Here is a 13,219-nt window from a genome sequence, read left to right as displayed (position 1 = left end):
CCAGTGGAAGTCCAGCAATGTCCAGACGGTCAAAGGTCAGTGGTTTCTTGTTCAGAATCTTGTCCACTTCAAATCTAGGGTCCTACAGCCAGGTAAACCTTTTTGTACCCACGGGAGAGGGTTGGACAGATTCAAGGGACTCTCCCAGGGGAGGGTCAGGAAAGTGGGGAGAATACTCCCATGTCCTTTGTCCAGTTTTGCGCCAGAGCAGGAGCCAATGGCTCCCAGGACGGTTTTGAACAGGCCTATGCACAGGGACAGCAAGTGTGCCCCAATTGCAGGCTTTCAGGCACTTTGGAAGTGCACCCACCCAGCCCTAATACACAAAATGTTGTCTGGGAGGTGGTCACACCTCCCTGTGACATAATGCCTATTGTCCTACCTTCCCCTGCTGGAGCTTGGCTCAGCAACAGGAGGCCAGAAATGTGTCTCTGGTCTGCAGCAACCATTTTGTACTGCCCGAGTCGAGAAGGCTCGTACTGGAAAGACCAGTGACCCCACGAAGCTCTCTTCAGAAGGGTTGAATCATACCTCCCACACCGGTTACCGGTGCAGAGGTATGATTCCAATGTGTTTGATACCAAACACGACATGTTTTGTTGCAGCTGTTTTCGAGATAGCATTTCACGCGAGCATATAATGCGCCTCTACCTATACGTCTGGCTGCATCACTCGTACATCACTCCTTTCACCAGCATCTCTGCCCGCACTCTGTCCTTTCACCAGCTCGCCTGCCAACACTCAGTCCTCTCACCAGCATCTCTACCTGCATTAGGTCCTTTCACCAGCATCTCTGCCTGCACTCTGTCCTCTCGCCAGTATCTCTACCTGCACTTGGTCCTTTCAGTAGCATCTGTACGTGCACTCGGCCCCTAGGCCAGCATCTGTGTCTACACTTGAACGTTTCGCCAGCACCACTACCGGAACTCGGCGGCAATCAGACTCAGCTGGGATACTTCATATTGATTCACTCTTACCTATCCATTGCTGTGATTCTGAATGGACCTGTATAATGCGTTTTATTTGCAGGGATATAGTTTTCAGTGTTGCCATTAAGCCTCTCTTAGTTGCATGGGCAAGTATGATGTGAGGCACTTTTTGTATATTAACCTTCCACAACTCGGCTCCTCTTCCTAATAGTCACCGTCTTAAACCTTGCTTTTGAACATGTACAGTGCTCTGCTGCCTTTTGACTAGGTTTGCACTATGTGAATGCCCTATACATACATACATTTACTTGTGTTAAGAACTGTGGCTGTTATGTACATATTCTGTCAAAGCTAAGCCCACAAAGACCAGGAAAGCGCAGCAGGTGGTGAAACAGGAGCTGGTTGAAGACCAGGCGGCTCCGCTCGGGTGGTCTGGTACCAGCAGGAGTTGGATAACATATCCCTGGCCTTACAGATGGCGTCGGTAGCATGTTGAACCTAGAGTCAAATTCAAGATGGCCGCCATGAAACTGCACATGCGTCATGAGGGTGTCAGAACTAAGCCTGCTCCAGCACTGAGGTCTACCTTGTTCACCTCTGCACATCTCCCTGTGCCCCCCCCCGTCCCCCAGACGCATCAAGAAGAGCACTTGTTGGGGTACTTGAGGGTGCTAAGGTATGCAGGAGCCTGTCTGTTTATTTAGCATGGTGGGCGCAGCTAAGCAAAGCTCTAAACCATTGTTATTCTCCCAGCCAGCACTGATTGTCCATTAATCAGCTCTGTTTTTTCCACCGGGAGGAGGGAGGGTTGCTTATCATTTTAATGGAGATTCCCCTGAGAGAAAACTAGGATTACAGGTAAGAAAGCATTCCTTCTCTCTCAGGGCATCTCCATTGATAATTGTAAGCCCTGAATAGAGTAGCAAGCCCATCCCTACAAACTGCGGTGGAATAGAAAAGAGACGACCCATAGAGAAAACTGAGTGAATAGATTCCTCACGGCCGCCTCTCCCACTCGAGCATCTGTTCTCGCATCCGAGTCCTGACAATAGTCGTTGGTAAAAATGTGAACTGATCCGCCATGTAGCTGCTTTGCATATTTCAGAAATGTGAATATTCCTCATTAAAGCAACTGGAGCTGGTTTCCCTCCAGTGGGATGAGCTTTTGATTTACCAGACATAATCTGATTGGCTTCCTGGTAGCATAACAATATGCAAGACACTATCCACCAGGGTAGAGTTTGTTTACACGTGGCTAAACCCGTACAATGAGGGCCATAGTTTACAAACAATTGATTAGACTTGCGTATGTCTTTTGTTTTGACTAGATAAAACTTTCAGACTCGCCTAACATTTAAAGTGTGGAGGTTTCTTTCTGCTGGAGTGGTAGGGCGCTGAAAGAAAGTAGGCTTTGAAATGGACTAGTTAATGTGAAAATCCGACACAACTTTGGGTAACACTTTTGGATGAGTTCTCATAACTACTGTACTGCTATGGAACACTGTATGTGGTCTGTGAGAGTTTAAAGCTTGAATCTCACTAACCCTACTTTCTGACATATAGCCATTAGGAAAGCAGCCTTCCAAGAAAGGTGTTGTAATGAGGCTTTACGGATGGGCTTGAAAGGAGATTGCATGAGACGGGAGAGTACTATGTTCAATTCGGAAGGAGGAGAGGTATGATGTATAGGAGGCAAAACTTTCTTTAAACCCTCTAGGAAGTCTTTAATAACAGGGACTTTGAAAAAATTGGTTTGTGAAGGATATTTCCTATAGGCAGTAAGCGCCGCCAAATGAACTTTAATAGAAGAGAATTGTAAGCTGTATTTGGAGAGGTAAAGTAAATACAGAAGTATAGCTTCTTCTTGGGCCGTCGTTTGATCAAATTTCTTGTCGGGATACCAGGTACAGAATCTCTTCCTTTTCAAAGAATAGGCTGAACGCGTTGATGGGCTTTTAGCCTCCGTGAGAATGCTCATGTTATCTTGTGGCGGATTTAAATGTTCATATTTTATGAGCTCGGAGGCCATGCTGCCAAACTTGAGATTGGGAGGAGCCATCTGGCCTCCGAACTTCATGAGAAGGTCCGATCAGTATGGCAGCTTTATATGTGGATGCTCCGACATGTGAAGAAGGTCTGTGAACCACCATTGATGGAGCCGCTTCGGATCTATCAAAATCATTCTGGCCTTCTAGTAGGACACCTTGATGATTACTGATGGAATTCGAGGAAATAGGAACATTTTAGAGAAATTTGCCAGACTAGTCGATCCATAGGGCATTTCCCAATGTCCCTGGTTGATAATACCTTGAGTCAAAGTTTGGGCATTTTTTTGTTTTGTGCGGTTGCGAATGCAACTGTGTGAGGAAACCCAGACATGCAGAAGATATTTTGAATGATGCTGTCGTGTAGAACCTTTTGTGATTTTTTTGAAGAATCCTGCTAAGGGAGTCTGCTTGAAGATTCTGTACCCCTGAATGATGGGTTGCAGTGATTCTCAGATCTCTGGCTAAGAACCAATTCCATATTGTTTAAGCTCCCCGTGACAAGGCTTTGGACCCCGTTTCCCCCTTGCTTGTTCAGGTAGTACATTGTTGTTGTGTTGTCCGTCTGAACAAGAAGGGGCTTCATCTTGAAGTATAGTGGGAAAGATTTCAAAGCCAAATTAACTGCTCATAGTTCCAGGAGGTGTATGTGATAAGTAATTTCCTTTGTGGACCATGTTTCCTGAATTTGTAGGTGACCCATGTGCACTCCTCCACCTCACAGAGAGGCATATGTCACTATTGTCCGAGAGGGAACACCCTGATGAAATGCACCACCATTTGAGGGATTGCCTTGTATTGAGCAAAAGTGTGATCTTGTCTTCCCCGTTGCCTGAGCATTGACTCCACTGGTCCTCCAGACATTCCTGTAGTGGTCTGATTTGGAGACGGACATTTGGTGTCGGAGATATGCACGATGCCATCGAGTCTCGGAGAGATGACACTTTTCTCACCTTTGGATGGGAGGCTTTCATGCAGATTGACATTTCAGACGTACAGTTGACTGTCTCTACTTTTGCCTTTAAGGCTGGTTGCTGGTCTCCTTTAAAGATTTAAGGATACATTTGATGTAATGCTAGCATTCTGAACTTTTCTCCCCGTATCCAATTGTTTGCGACTTTCAGATCTACTTTGGGTCTAAATTTATTTTTGGGACCTTTTTCACCAAAAATGATGGGAATAAATCCCCGTACCTCATTGGTTGGAAGGAACGAGCTCCATCGTATGCTTCTGCAGAAGGATGTTCACAACTGATCGCAGCCTTTGCAGATGTTGATTGGATGAGTTTGGTAGAATATTTGGGGGAGGGCTGGAGAATCTGTGACAACAACCATTCGGTATAATATTCATAGCCCAGGCTATTTTGTGCTGTATTTCCATTCTGTTAGATATTGGGACATTCTTCCCCCTAAGGGCTAGGTAGAGGTCTGACCCTCTCCTCGCTCAGGCGACGCCCCACCTCCAGACTGCACCCCCTGCTGTCTGCGTCGCTCCCCTGTTCCTTGAAGGCTGATCTTCTCCCTGTCTTCAGGGTACTCCTGGAAAAGGTCTTGCAGTGTTGACATCTGTCAGGAAGGTAGATGATACAGACATCATGAGCATCTGTTTTGTCCTTCTTTCTGAAACAGGCAGTGTATTTGTCAAATAAAGATGGCATTTTATTTGACAAGAAAAAAAATTCTCGTCATAAAATGACAGAAAAGGTCTAGAAATGTTGAAATCCGTCAAATAAAGGTGTTGACAAAAATTTCTCAGCAAACTTTTTGAAGAAAAAAGCTTAAAAAAAGTCTGAGCTCGGTGCTCCAAGATCCTGTCACCAGGAGCCAGAAAAAGAACTGAGGTGACTGCCACCTGCTGGGCATGATGGGATACTGGTGGGCTGCGAGCCCTTAAAGGGACAGACTCTCTTTTCATATCTGCAGAGTTGCCGCCTATAAGTGTACATTGTCCTCTTCCTTCTTCATCATGTATCTTTAAAAAAGGTTTGTGAATGAGATTTATAAGGACAAATGATGCAATGCCAGCTAGTTTGTCCTGTTTTTTTTTTATTATTATATATAAACCCATTTTTAAATGAAAATTAAAGCAATATGCCAATGTAGCCTCATTTATAGACTGCAAAACCTTAAATAAATTAAGTGCTTATCCAGGCCTCACTAAAGAAAAGCAAACATTTCAAAATCTTTAATAAATTAAGTGCTTATCCAGGCCTCACTAAAGAAAAGCAAACATTTACCCTTATAAAATATATTGTACAGCAGTGCTCCAGGATCCCTGCACACTTTTTTTTTTTGGGGTGGGGGGAGTTTTATAAAGCGCGAACTTGACCCGAAGGTATCAGAGTCCTTTACATGAGCACCAGTTGCGTTACATAAGGACATAATAATTATTGTTAGGCGCGGGGAGATTCAGTGATTTGCCCAGAATCACAGGATGTTGAGCGTCGTTGCCGAGACTCAAACCCGGTTCCCCAGATTTGAGGTTGACCGCCCTAGCTGTTAGGCCACATCCTCTCCCCCGCACATGGGTGAGACTATTCAGTGCTTATGATTATCAATGGAGATCGCCGGAGAGAGAATGTAAAGATTAAAAAGAGAAGGATGGGGAACTGCTGTCAGAGGGGTCAGAGACAAATTGATAGAGCATAACTGATTATGATTTGTCAGACATAATTTAAGGCAATCAAGAGCGGGATGGCAAATGCCTTGTTTGGCCACTCTCGCTGAGAGGATTGCGTGATCGACTGCATTGAAGGATGCTTGCGGGTCCATTAATATCAGGTGGAGAGGCTGTCGGCAGCCCGCGGAGGGTCATCCTGCACGGCTATTAGTGCCGCTTATGTTGGGACGGAGACTTAAGTAGGAACGCGCCACTAATGCTTTCTATGGTTTTAGCTGCAGCCGGCGCAAGAGTGATAGGCAGTGGCATAGCAAGGGGGGCAGTGTGCCCCGGGTGGCATGAGTTTAGGGGGCAGCGTCCTCCCCACTCCTCCCCCCCCCCGCTCTACACTGCGGCTGTCCGGGGGGCCATCGGCAGAATCTCGCCAGCAACCCCCCCCCCCCCCTCCCCCTGATCTTCAATGCGTCCAGGGGCGGCTAACGCTGAGACCGCCATGGGTGGCCGAAGGGATAGCCACGCCACGCCGGGACACTCTCCTGAGTATCTGAGCGCGCTATAAATGTATTTAACATAACATAACATAACATAACATTTTGGGGATCCGAATGATCCAAGTTGTTTTTTTAAGGTCTTACAACACCTTAACCGCTTTGCTGCGGCGCAAATTCTGCTGTGGTGCAGTGGAAATTGACACGTGCGCAGAACGGACGGCCCCCAACTATCTGACGCACACGTCCACCATTGCGTCGGACAGCCAGGGGCCATTCGACGCATCAAAGATGTTAATGAAGATTAATTTGGGCCACTCTAGTTTTAAGCATGAGATAATGTCGTTCAACACCTACTTGATGGAAAGAAATATTTTGTGTAACAGATTTGTTAATAAATAAATACAAATAATCTGACAACGGACAACAGAATCATTCTTGGTAAGCTTTGTCCGGGTTGGTATGAATTGTTGGGTGGGTAGATATTGGGCTCTGGGGAAATTCTAGAGGTGTCTTGTTGAACTATAGCAATTCTAATGTTAGTACATTTTGTGGTAAGCATCAAAGGATTGTGAAACAAGTTCAGGTAGAAAAGAAGATGGAGGAAAGGAGAGTTTTTTTTAACCACTCTGAAGAGTGTTTGTTTACTGTTGGCTTCAATAGTCCTTGTGTTGTAATGTAATAATATTGTATTTATTTATACGAATAGCTATACCCTGTTTTTAATGTCTTGTATTTTTCAATGTGCTTTTATGGTTTAATTGTTTTAATTTGAATAAAGCGTAATTTGATTGATTGATTGAGTTGCCCAGAACTGTTGAGGTGACACTATTCCTTTAGCTCTGAGGTAGAGATACTAGTGAGAGGCCCCAGATCTCTTGAGGGGACACTGTTCCTTCAGTTCAGAAGTAGGGTTCCTTTAGCTCAGGGATGGAGTCCCCAGTCCTGGACCTCAGGGCTATTAAGGGAGCGGCTTCTTTAGTTGAGGGCTAAAGCCTAGGTCCCAGCTGTGCACTGATTTTAGAAGGTGGAATTTGTGATTGTATTCGAGTTTAATGAACTGGGCCATTTTCTGTTACTAACTAAACTTTTCCTTCTTTCAGAATGCTGATCCTCGCCGAAGCCTGGTGACGTCGTGTGAAATGGGCTCCTGCGACCTCTGACCCCCTCCCTCTCGTCGCCATTGTCCTGTAAAGGCGCCTGGCCAGGCATTGCCTGACTCTGACGCTGCCATGGTGCATCCTGTCTCGTGCGGTCCTGATGCTGCGCTTCAATGCGCTCTTTCCTCCAAAGTGTTTGTGCGTTGATGGAAGGATATTTCGCAGTTTCTTGTTGGTTTTCTGTTTTTGTCCTGCTCAAAGTATTTGATCCAAAGTGCCTTTCTTTTTACCTGCCCATAACTCAGCTCCCCATCCTGGAAGAAGCCATCACTGGTTCAGGGTACTGAAGGAAGGGGAGGAGCCCCACATGTCCAGGTGGCCAAGAAGGGGAAGGACCTACCACCTCCCAATCCAGAGCAGCTAAAAGTGGGAGATGCCTCAGACCTCCAGGCCACCTAACAAGGGGAGGTGCCTCAGACCTCCAGGCCACCTAACAAGAGAAGGTGCCTCACACCACCTAACAAGGAGAGGTGCCTCAGACCTTCAGACCACCTCCTCCAGACCACCTAACAAGGAGAGGTGCCTCAGACCTCCAGACCACCTAACAAGAAGAGGTGCCTCAGACCTCCAGACCACCTAACAAGGAGAGGTGCCTCAGACCTCCAGACCACCTAACAAGAAGAGGTGCCTCAGACCTCCAGACCACCTAACAAGGAGAGGTGCCTCAGACCTCCAGACCACCTAACAAGGAGAGGTGCCTCAGACCTCCAGACCACCTAACAAGGAGAGGTGCCTCAGACCTCCAGACCACCTAACAAGGAGAGGTGCCTCAGACCTCCAGACCACCTAACAAGGAGAGGTGCCTCAGACTTCCTCCAGGCCACCTAACAAGGGAAGGTTCTTCAGAGCAACTCCTAAGAATAAACATCTCACCTTTAGTGTTTATAAAAGAGGATGGGTCTTAGGGCTCCAGAGAACATGGAAGCGAGGAGCCCCAGATCTGCAAATGCGCGAAAGGAAATGGTTCTCCAGTATCTCCGCAGACATGGAGGAGTGCTCCCTCAGAACTCCCTACAATACTGCGAGTGAAATGAACATTTTCAAAAACACAACTGCTGCAGTTCCTTTGTTGGTGATACAAAGCTTTGAAGAGCTGGAAAAAGTAGACCTGGGATACAGGAAGTAGGGGGTTGGGAGGTGGATGGCAAGGGCACATTATTTGAGTCTGCAACCCTCCTCTCTAAATCTGTACAGTGTTAGGCTGATGATAACTGTGAAGGAAAGATGCACAACATGGGGGAGGCGAAAAATGGTACATGATTCAAGCAACCTCACCAAAATGAAATCCATTGGTGGTCAGGATTCTCTTTCCTCAGCCTGCATCTTGTCACGCCGATGGACAGGGAGATCGGCCAGCTTATAGCACCGAAGGGTTAGTTGGTGAGCTAGTTTGTGTTGTCACTTACTCGGGGGATCGCCCATCTCCTAGGAATGCTAGGTAAGGAGGTTTAACATCTTGGGGCAGTGTTTGGTAAGGAGACCGCCATCTTGTAGCATTGCTTGGTAGGGAGGTTGGCCATCTTGTGGTGGTGCTTGAAAAGGAGACCGGCCATCTTATAAGACCGCTCTGTAGGGAGGTCAGCCATCTTGTGGTGGTGCTTGATAAGGAGACCGGCCATTTTGTAGGACTGCTCTGAAGGGAGGTCAGCCATCTTGTAGTGGTGTTTGGTAAGGAGACCAGCCATCTTCTAGGTCTGCTCGGTAGGGAGGTCGGCCATCTTGTAGCGGCCATCGTTGGCACCAATAGGGCATGAGTTTGGAATACTAGTGGGGTAAAGGAGGCTGGGTAGATCCCACGCTGCCTGACGAAATTACTCTCTTCATATGAGAGGCAGATTTGATTAGCTTTGTCCACAGTCGCTCAGTCTCAATCAGAGAGAGCCTTTCCTGCACGTCAGACGCCAGCCTGTCTTTCAGGGCAGGCGTCGGCAGCCCCTCGGCTTTCAACCCAAAGAAGTGAAGCTTGCGCCCGGGGGGGCCTTGAGACGGTTCCTTTCACTGCACAAGTCCTAAAAAAAGAAGTGGGGGGACGCGGACGTCACAACAGGAAGTGATGTCACAAAAAGTGGCTTGCACTCAGTTGCAGTTTATAGTTATTGAGCTCCTGGTAAAATAAGTGGGGGGGATGCCCTGCAGTGCACACCTTCTCTTTATTGCTCGTAGGAGGTACGTGTGTGTGGGGGGGGGGGGGGTTCAGCATTGGGGTGACTGTATGTCCCTCATCCCAAAGGATGCTCCTGGCCCCTGTTCAGAATGTGAAACCTGCCTCATTCCGTTAAATATTAGGGGGGTGAGGGGGGGGGGGGGGGGGTGAAGGGCTTGAGACCGATGCAACAAGGTCTTGGAATGTATGCCCCCCCCCCCAGGTTCCTGAATGCTGGGGGGGGCAGTATCCATACCGAGCCGGTGACACTGAGGTGGGGGGCTGTCTGTGACGTGTCACTGGGAGGGGCGTGCAGCATGCCTTCGTTTCTGGCACAGGGGACCTGGTGTAAAAAAAAAAAAAATCAATGAAACATTAAGAGAAACAATATACGAAGTTTGACTATGGATGAAATGTGCCTTTAGTGCGCAGGTAAGGGGGGCGGGCATGCTTTCAGATAAGTCCTGCTTCCCCAGGATGGATTGAGGGGTGGGGGAGGGGGTGCAAACTCAGGAGTACTTCAGGGGAGCGAGTACCCCCGCCCTTTTCACACCTATACTTTCCATTGCTGATATGGACAAAGGGGCTGGTCTTTTGGTACACAAGGGCTCGGTTACATTTTTTTTGTTAATCTTTTTCTGCAAAGGGTAGTTTGAAAAATGTCAATTATAAAATATGAAATGCAAACAAGAGAGCGGCGGCTGCCCTTCTGTTTGCACAGCTCTGCTGTTTGCTGAACGGTGGGGGCGTGTTTGCCCAGGGGCACAGGACCTACCTGGAGCCAGGGGGTAGATTGCATCATCACCTCTTCCTGCCACGTGATTGGGTTCTCTTCAAATGCACTTTGGCCGGAAATCTTTGTGACTAGAACAGAGCGAGTCATGAGTCAACCTTATTCCTGTCACGTAACTGACTCTGCCCCAGCCCTGCTGGCCTCGCAGGGCCAGCGGCCTTTCCAGAATCCTGTCTTTTGGCCAGTCTGTGGAGTGTTGGGGTTATGGGCGGCTAAACTGGGTTATCTGTGTTTTGGGACGTGTCCCCTGTGTTAATGTGTTCGTGGGCAGGAAGTTGGGCCCCTTTGAGGATGTGACCTTTGACCCTTTGAGTTAAGCCACTGGGACAATGAATCCAGAGCCGGTTTGGGGGAGCATCTGTAACCCAAAATGATAATACTGTTCCTATAGCACTTTCTTGCTTAACAAAGATTAAAGAAATATGCAAATGAGTTTGATTTCCTCACGAGGGAGTGAGGGTCAGTGAATGAATGAATGTTACCCCCCTGGGTGCCTTGTGTATTAGTGCCCGTACCTGTTGCAGCGGGGCACACCCGCTCCTGCTTCCGGGCAGGTTTGGGGGTTATGGAATGGAGGTGGGAAGGGGGGACCTTGTAAAGGGGGGCACAGTGCCTGGGGTTACACCTGTCCTCCCCGGAGTCACCGGTGGGCCTTCCTTCTCCACAGACCGCGGACAGTGCTCGGTGCTGTCCTGCACACACTGAACTGGCCCAACTCCCACCCACCCCTCTGTCACTCAGTCACACACCGAGCACAAGAACGTCTCTGGCTGTTGGGAAAACATTGCAGAGTGATGTCTGTTGTCTGAAGCGGTCCCCAATATTTCTATGCCGTCCCCAAAGTCATGAGCCAAACTGGGATATTTTTTTGTTTTGAAAACCTTTCTTTCTTTGCCACCTGAGTTGCTTGTTTTCATGAATGTGGGGTCCTCTCCCTCCCCAGGGCTGGGCTGCCGTGACGTAGGCTCCCAACTGATGACGTTCTGCATTCGTCAGATTACGGTGGGGGCGGTGGTTGGTGGCTGCCCCAGTGGCCGGGGGACCTCCTGACTTCTTATTCTGGTGGTCGGTCCTCGTATGCTGACCCCCACGAGGTACGGAAGGGTCCGATGACCCTGTGTAACGCGGGAGCCCCTGAGCTCTCTGTGAACATTAGCTTAAGTAAGGTCCGAAGTTTCTGCAGATGCTGTAAAGTTCTATGCTTGCCTTCCTCTTTCTAACTGACAATAAACTCTTGATGGTAAACATGTTGAATAAATGCCTGGCCTGTTTATTAACTTGTGTTGTTGTTACTGTATGCTCCTGGTACTCCCCCAGAGTTACTCTGGGTCACCCACACCAACCTGCTCGCTGAGTTGCAGAGGAACCAGTCATCGGACCCTTGTTCCTGACTATAAGCATCCTGTCCAAGGTCCTACACAAAGCTGGCCCAGACATGCGTCCCCCGTCTTCCAGTGCAAGCCTTACGCAAAGGTTGCAGTCCAAAAATTAACCCTTTAAGCAGCACAACAGGCTTTCTGACAGAAGTTCAGTTCAAGATCCAGAAGTGTCTGATTTGATGGGGTCAGAGACCCAGTACTTATACCCAAAAGTGCCTTTGATGTGGGGGTGGCTTCAAAGCAGCTCTGATGATGCACAAGCATCCCTTTCAACCCAGTCATATCTCCTAGTCTATCTGGGGGTGGAGGGGGAGGTAATCACTCCTTTGTGTGGGGACAGGACAGCCTATTCAAGTGAAGTGTTAGCTCCTCACCTTCCATCCTGCCCAGGCAAGGCAATCAGAATGCAGATGTATATAGATGGGTACTCGGACACACCTTCCTGTATTGTGGGTGTCTATAGGGAATGCACAAAGTTTAGCTGTCACCCAGCCTATACGAGTATTGGAGACAGGCTGCAAAGCCAGCAGAGTTATAAGCACAGAGAAATGTCCACTTTCTAAAAGTGACATTTCTAAAACAGTAATGTTAAATCCAACGTCACCAGTTGTCATTACCGTTCCAAACATGTGACACATGAAAAAGCTACTCTTCACTGATCAGGAACTACAGCTTAGAAGTGTATTAAGGAATTCCTAATGCTACCCTATGAGAGGAGTAGGCCTCACAAGAGTGAAAAACATAATAGGCTATTTTTCAATACCAAGACATGCAGAACATCACAGTACATGCCCTTCCTTTCATTTACACAGCGCCCTGCCTTTGGGGCTAGCGAGGGCCTACCTTAGGGGTGACTTATGTGTATGAGTTTCAAGTTTGGCAAGTCGTTTTAAATGCCAAGTCAACGTGGCAGTAAATTGCACACACAGGCCCTGCAGTGGCAGGCCTGACTCAGGTTTGAAAGGCTACGTCTGTGGGTGGCACCATCAGTGCTGCAGGCTCACTAGCAGCATTTAATTTACAGGCTGTGATTGTGGGTGTACCGCGGGCTGGAAAATCAGGCAAGGAGGCCGGATATAGTGGGCTATGCCGGTGGTTTATTATACACAAGTCGGAAAACAGGTAGTTCATAAACAAAAGAGTTCCAAAGGAGGGTGTCCGGGTCCTCTTCGGGGCTTGGGTCCGGTTCCTTTCTTCAGGGACGGGTGGCGGGTCTGGCATCGGGGAAGATCCTCGGAGGGCAATAAGAGAAACAAAAGGCACCGTTAGTCCTGTCTGGGACTCTAGTGAGATAGCATTCACCGTCACCCGGGTAGTGAGGGATGGAGAGAAGACCGCGAGGAAGGAAGGTATCGAGGGGGAAAGGACAGGTATACAGCGAGAGAGTGTCTGGTAGGGTCGTGAGGGGGGAGGGCTTTCTACACAGTGAGGGTGCTCTACAAGTATTTCACAGTGCAATTACAACGACGCTTGTGCCTAAGAGAGATAATTACAGGGTATGTACAACGAGCACCTAGCGTGCTCTGAAGATGGTATTACGGGTACTCACACGGTCCGCCGCAACTCTCCAGTGAGTTGCGGCCGCTCTTCAGCCACCTCCTAGGGACTCCACCAATCTTCCGTCCACACGTCTTCTTCGGTGTTCGCCTGCTCTCCGTCTTCT

At 48.2% G+C, this 13,219-nt stretch overlaps 1 protein-coding gene across 1 annotated transcript in view; it reads left to right on the top strand.

Moving 5' to 3' along the window:
- Positions 1-11,435, top strand: part of LOC144798799 (insulin receptor substrate 1-B-like) — a 334,685-nt gene extending 323,250 nt beyond the window's left edge. The window contains exon 3 of the mRNA XM_078669843.1: positions 7,185-11,435. Within this exon, the coding sequence (XP_078525969.1) occupies positions 7,185-7,192 (8 nt within the window). The 3' untranslated portion in view covers positions 7,193-11,435. The remainder of the gene's footprint in view (positions 1-7,184) is intronic.
- Positions 11,436-13,219: the final 1,784 nt, after the last annotated feature.

Source organism: Lissotriton helveticus, chromosome 12 (genome assembly GCF_964261635.1).
Source record: "Lissotriton helveticus chromosome 12, aLisHel1.1, whole genome shotgun sequence".
NCBI lineage: Eukaryota > Metazoa > Chordata > Amphibia > Caudata > Salamandridae > Lissotriton > Lissotriton helveticus.
The sequence above is the reverse complement of the archived record's forward strand: the minus strand, read 5'-3'. Positions and strand labels throughout refer to the sequence as shown.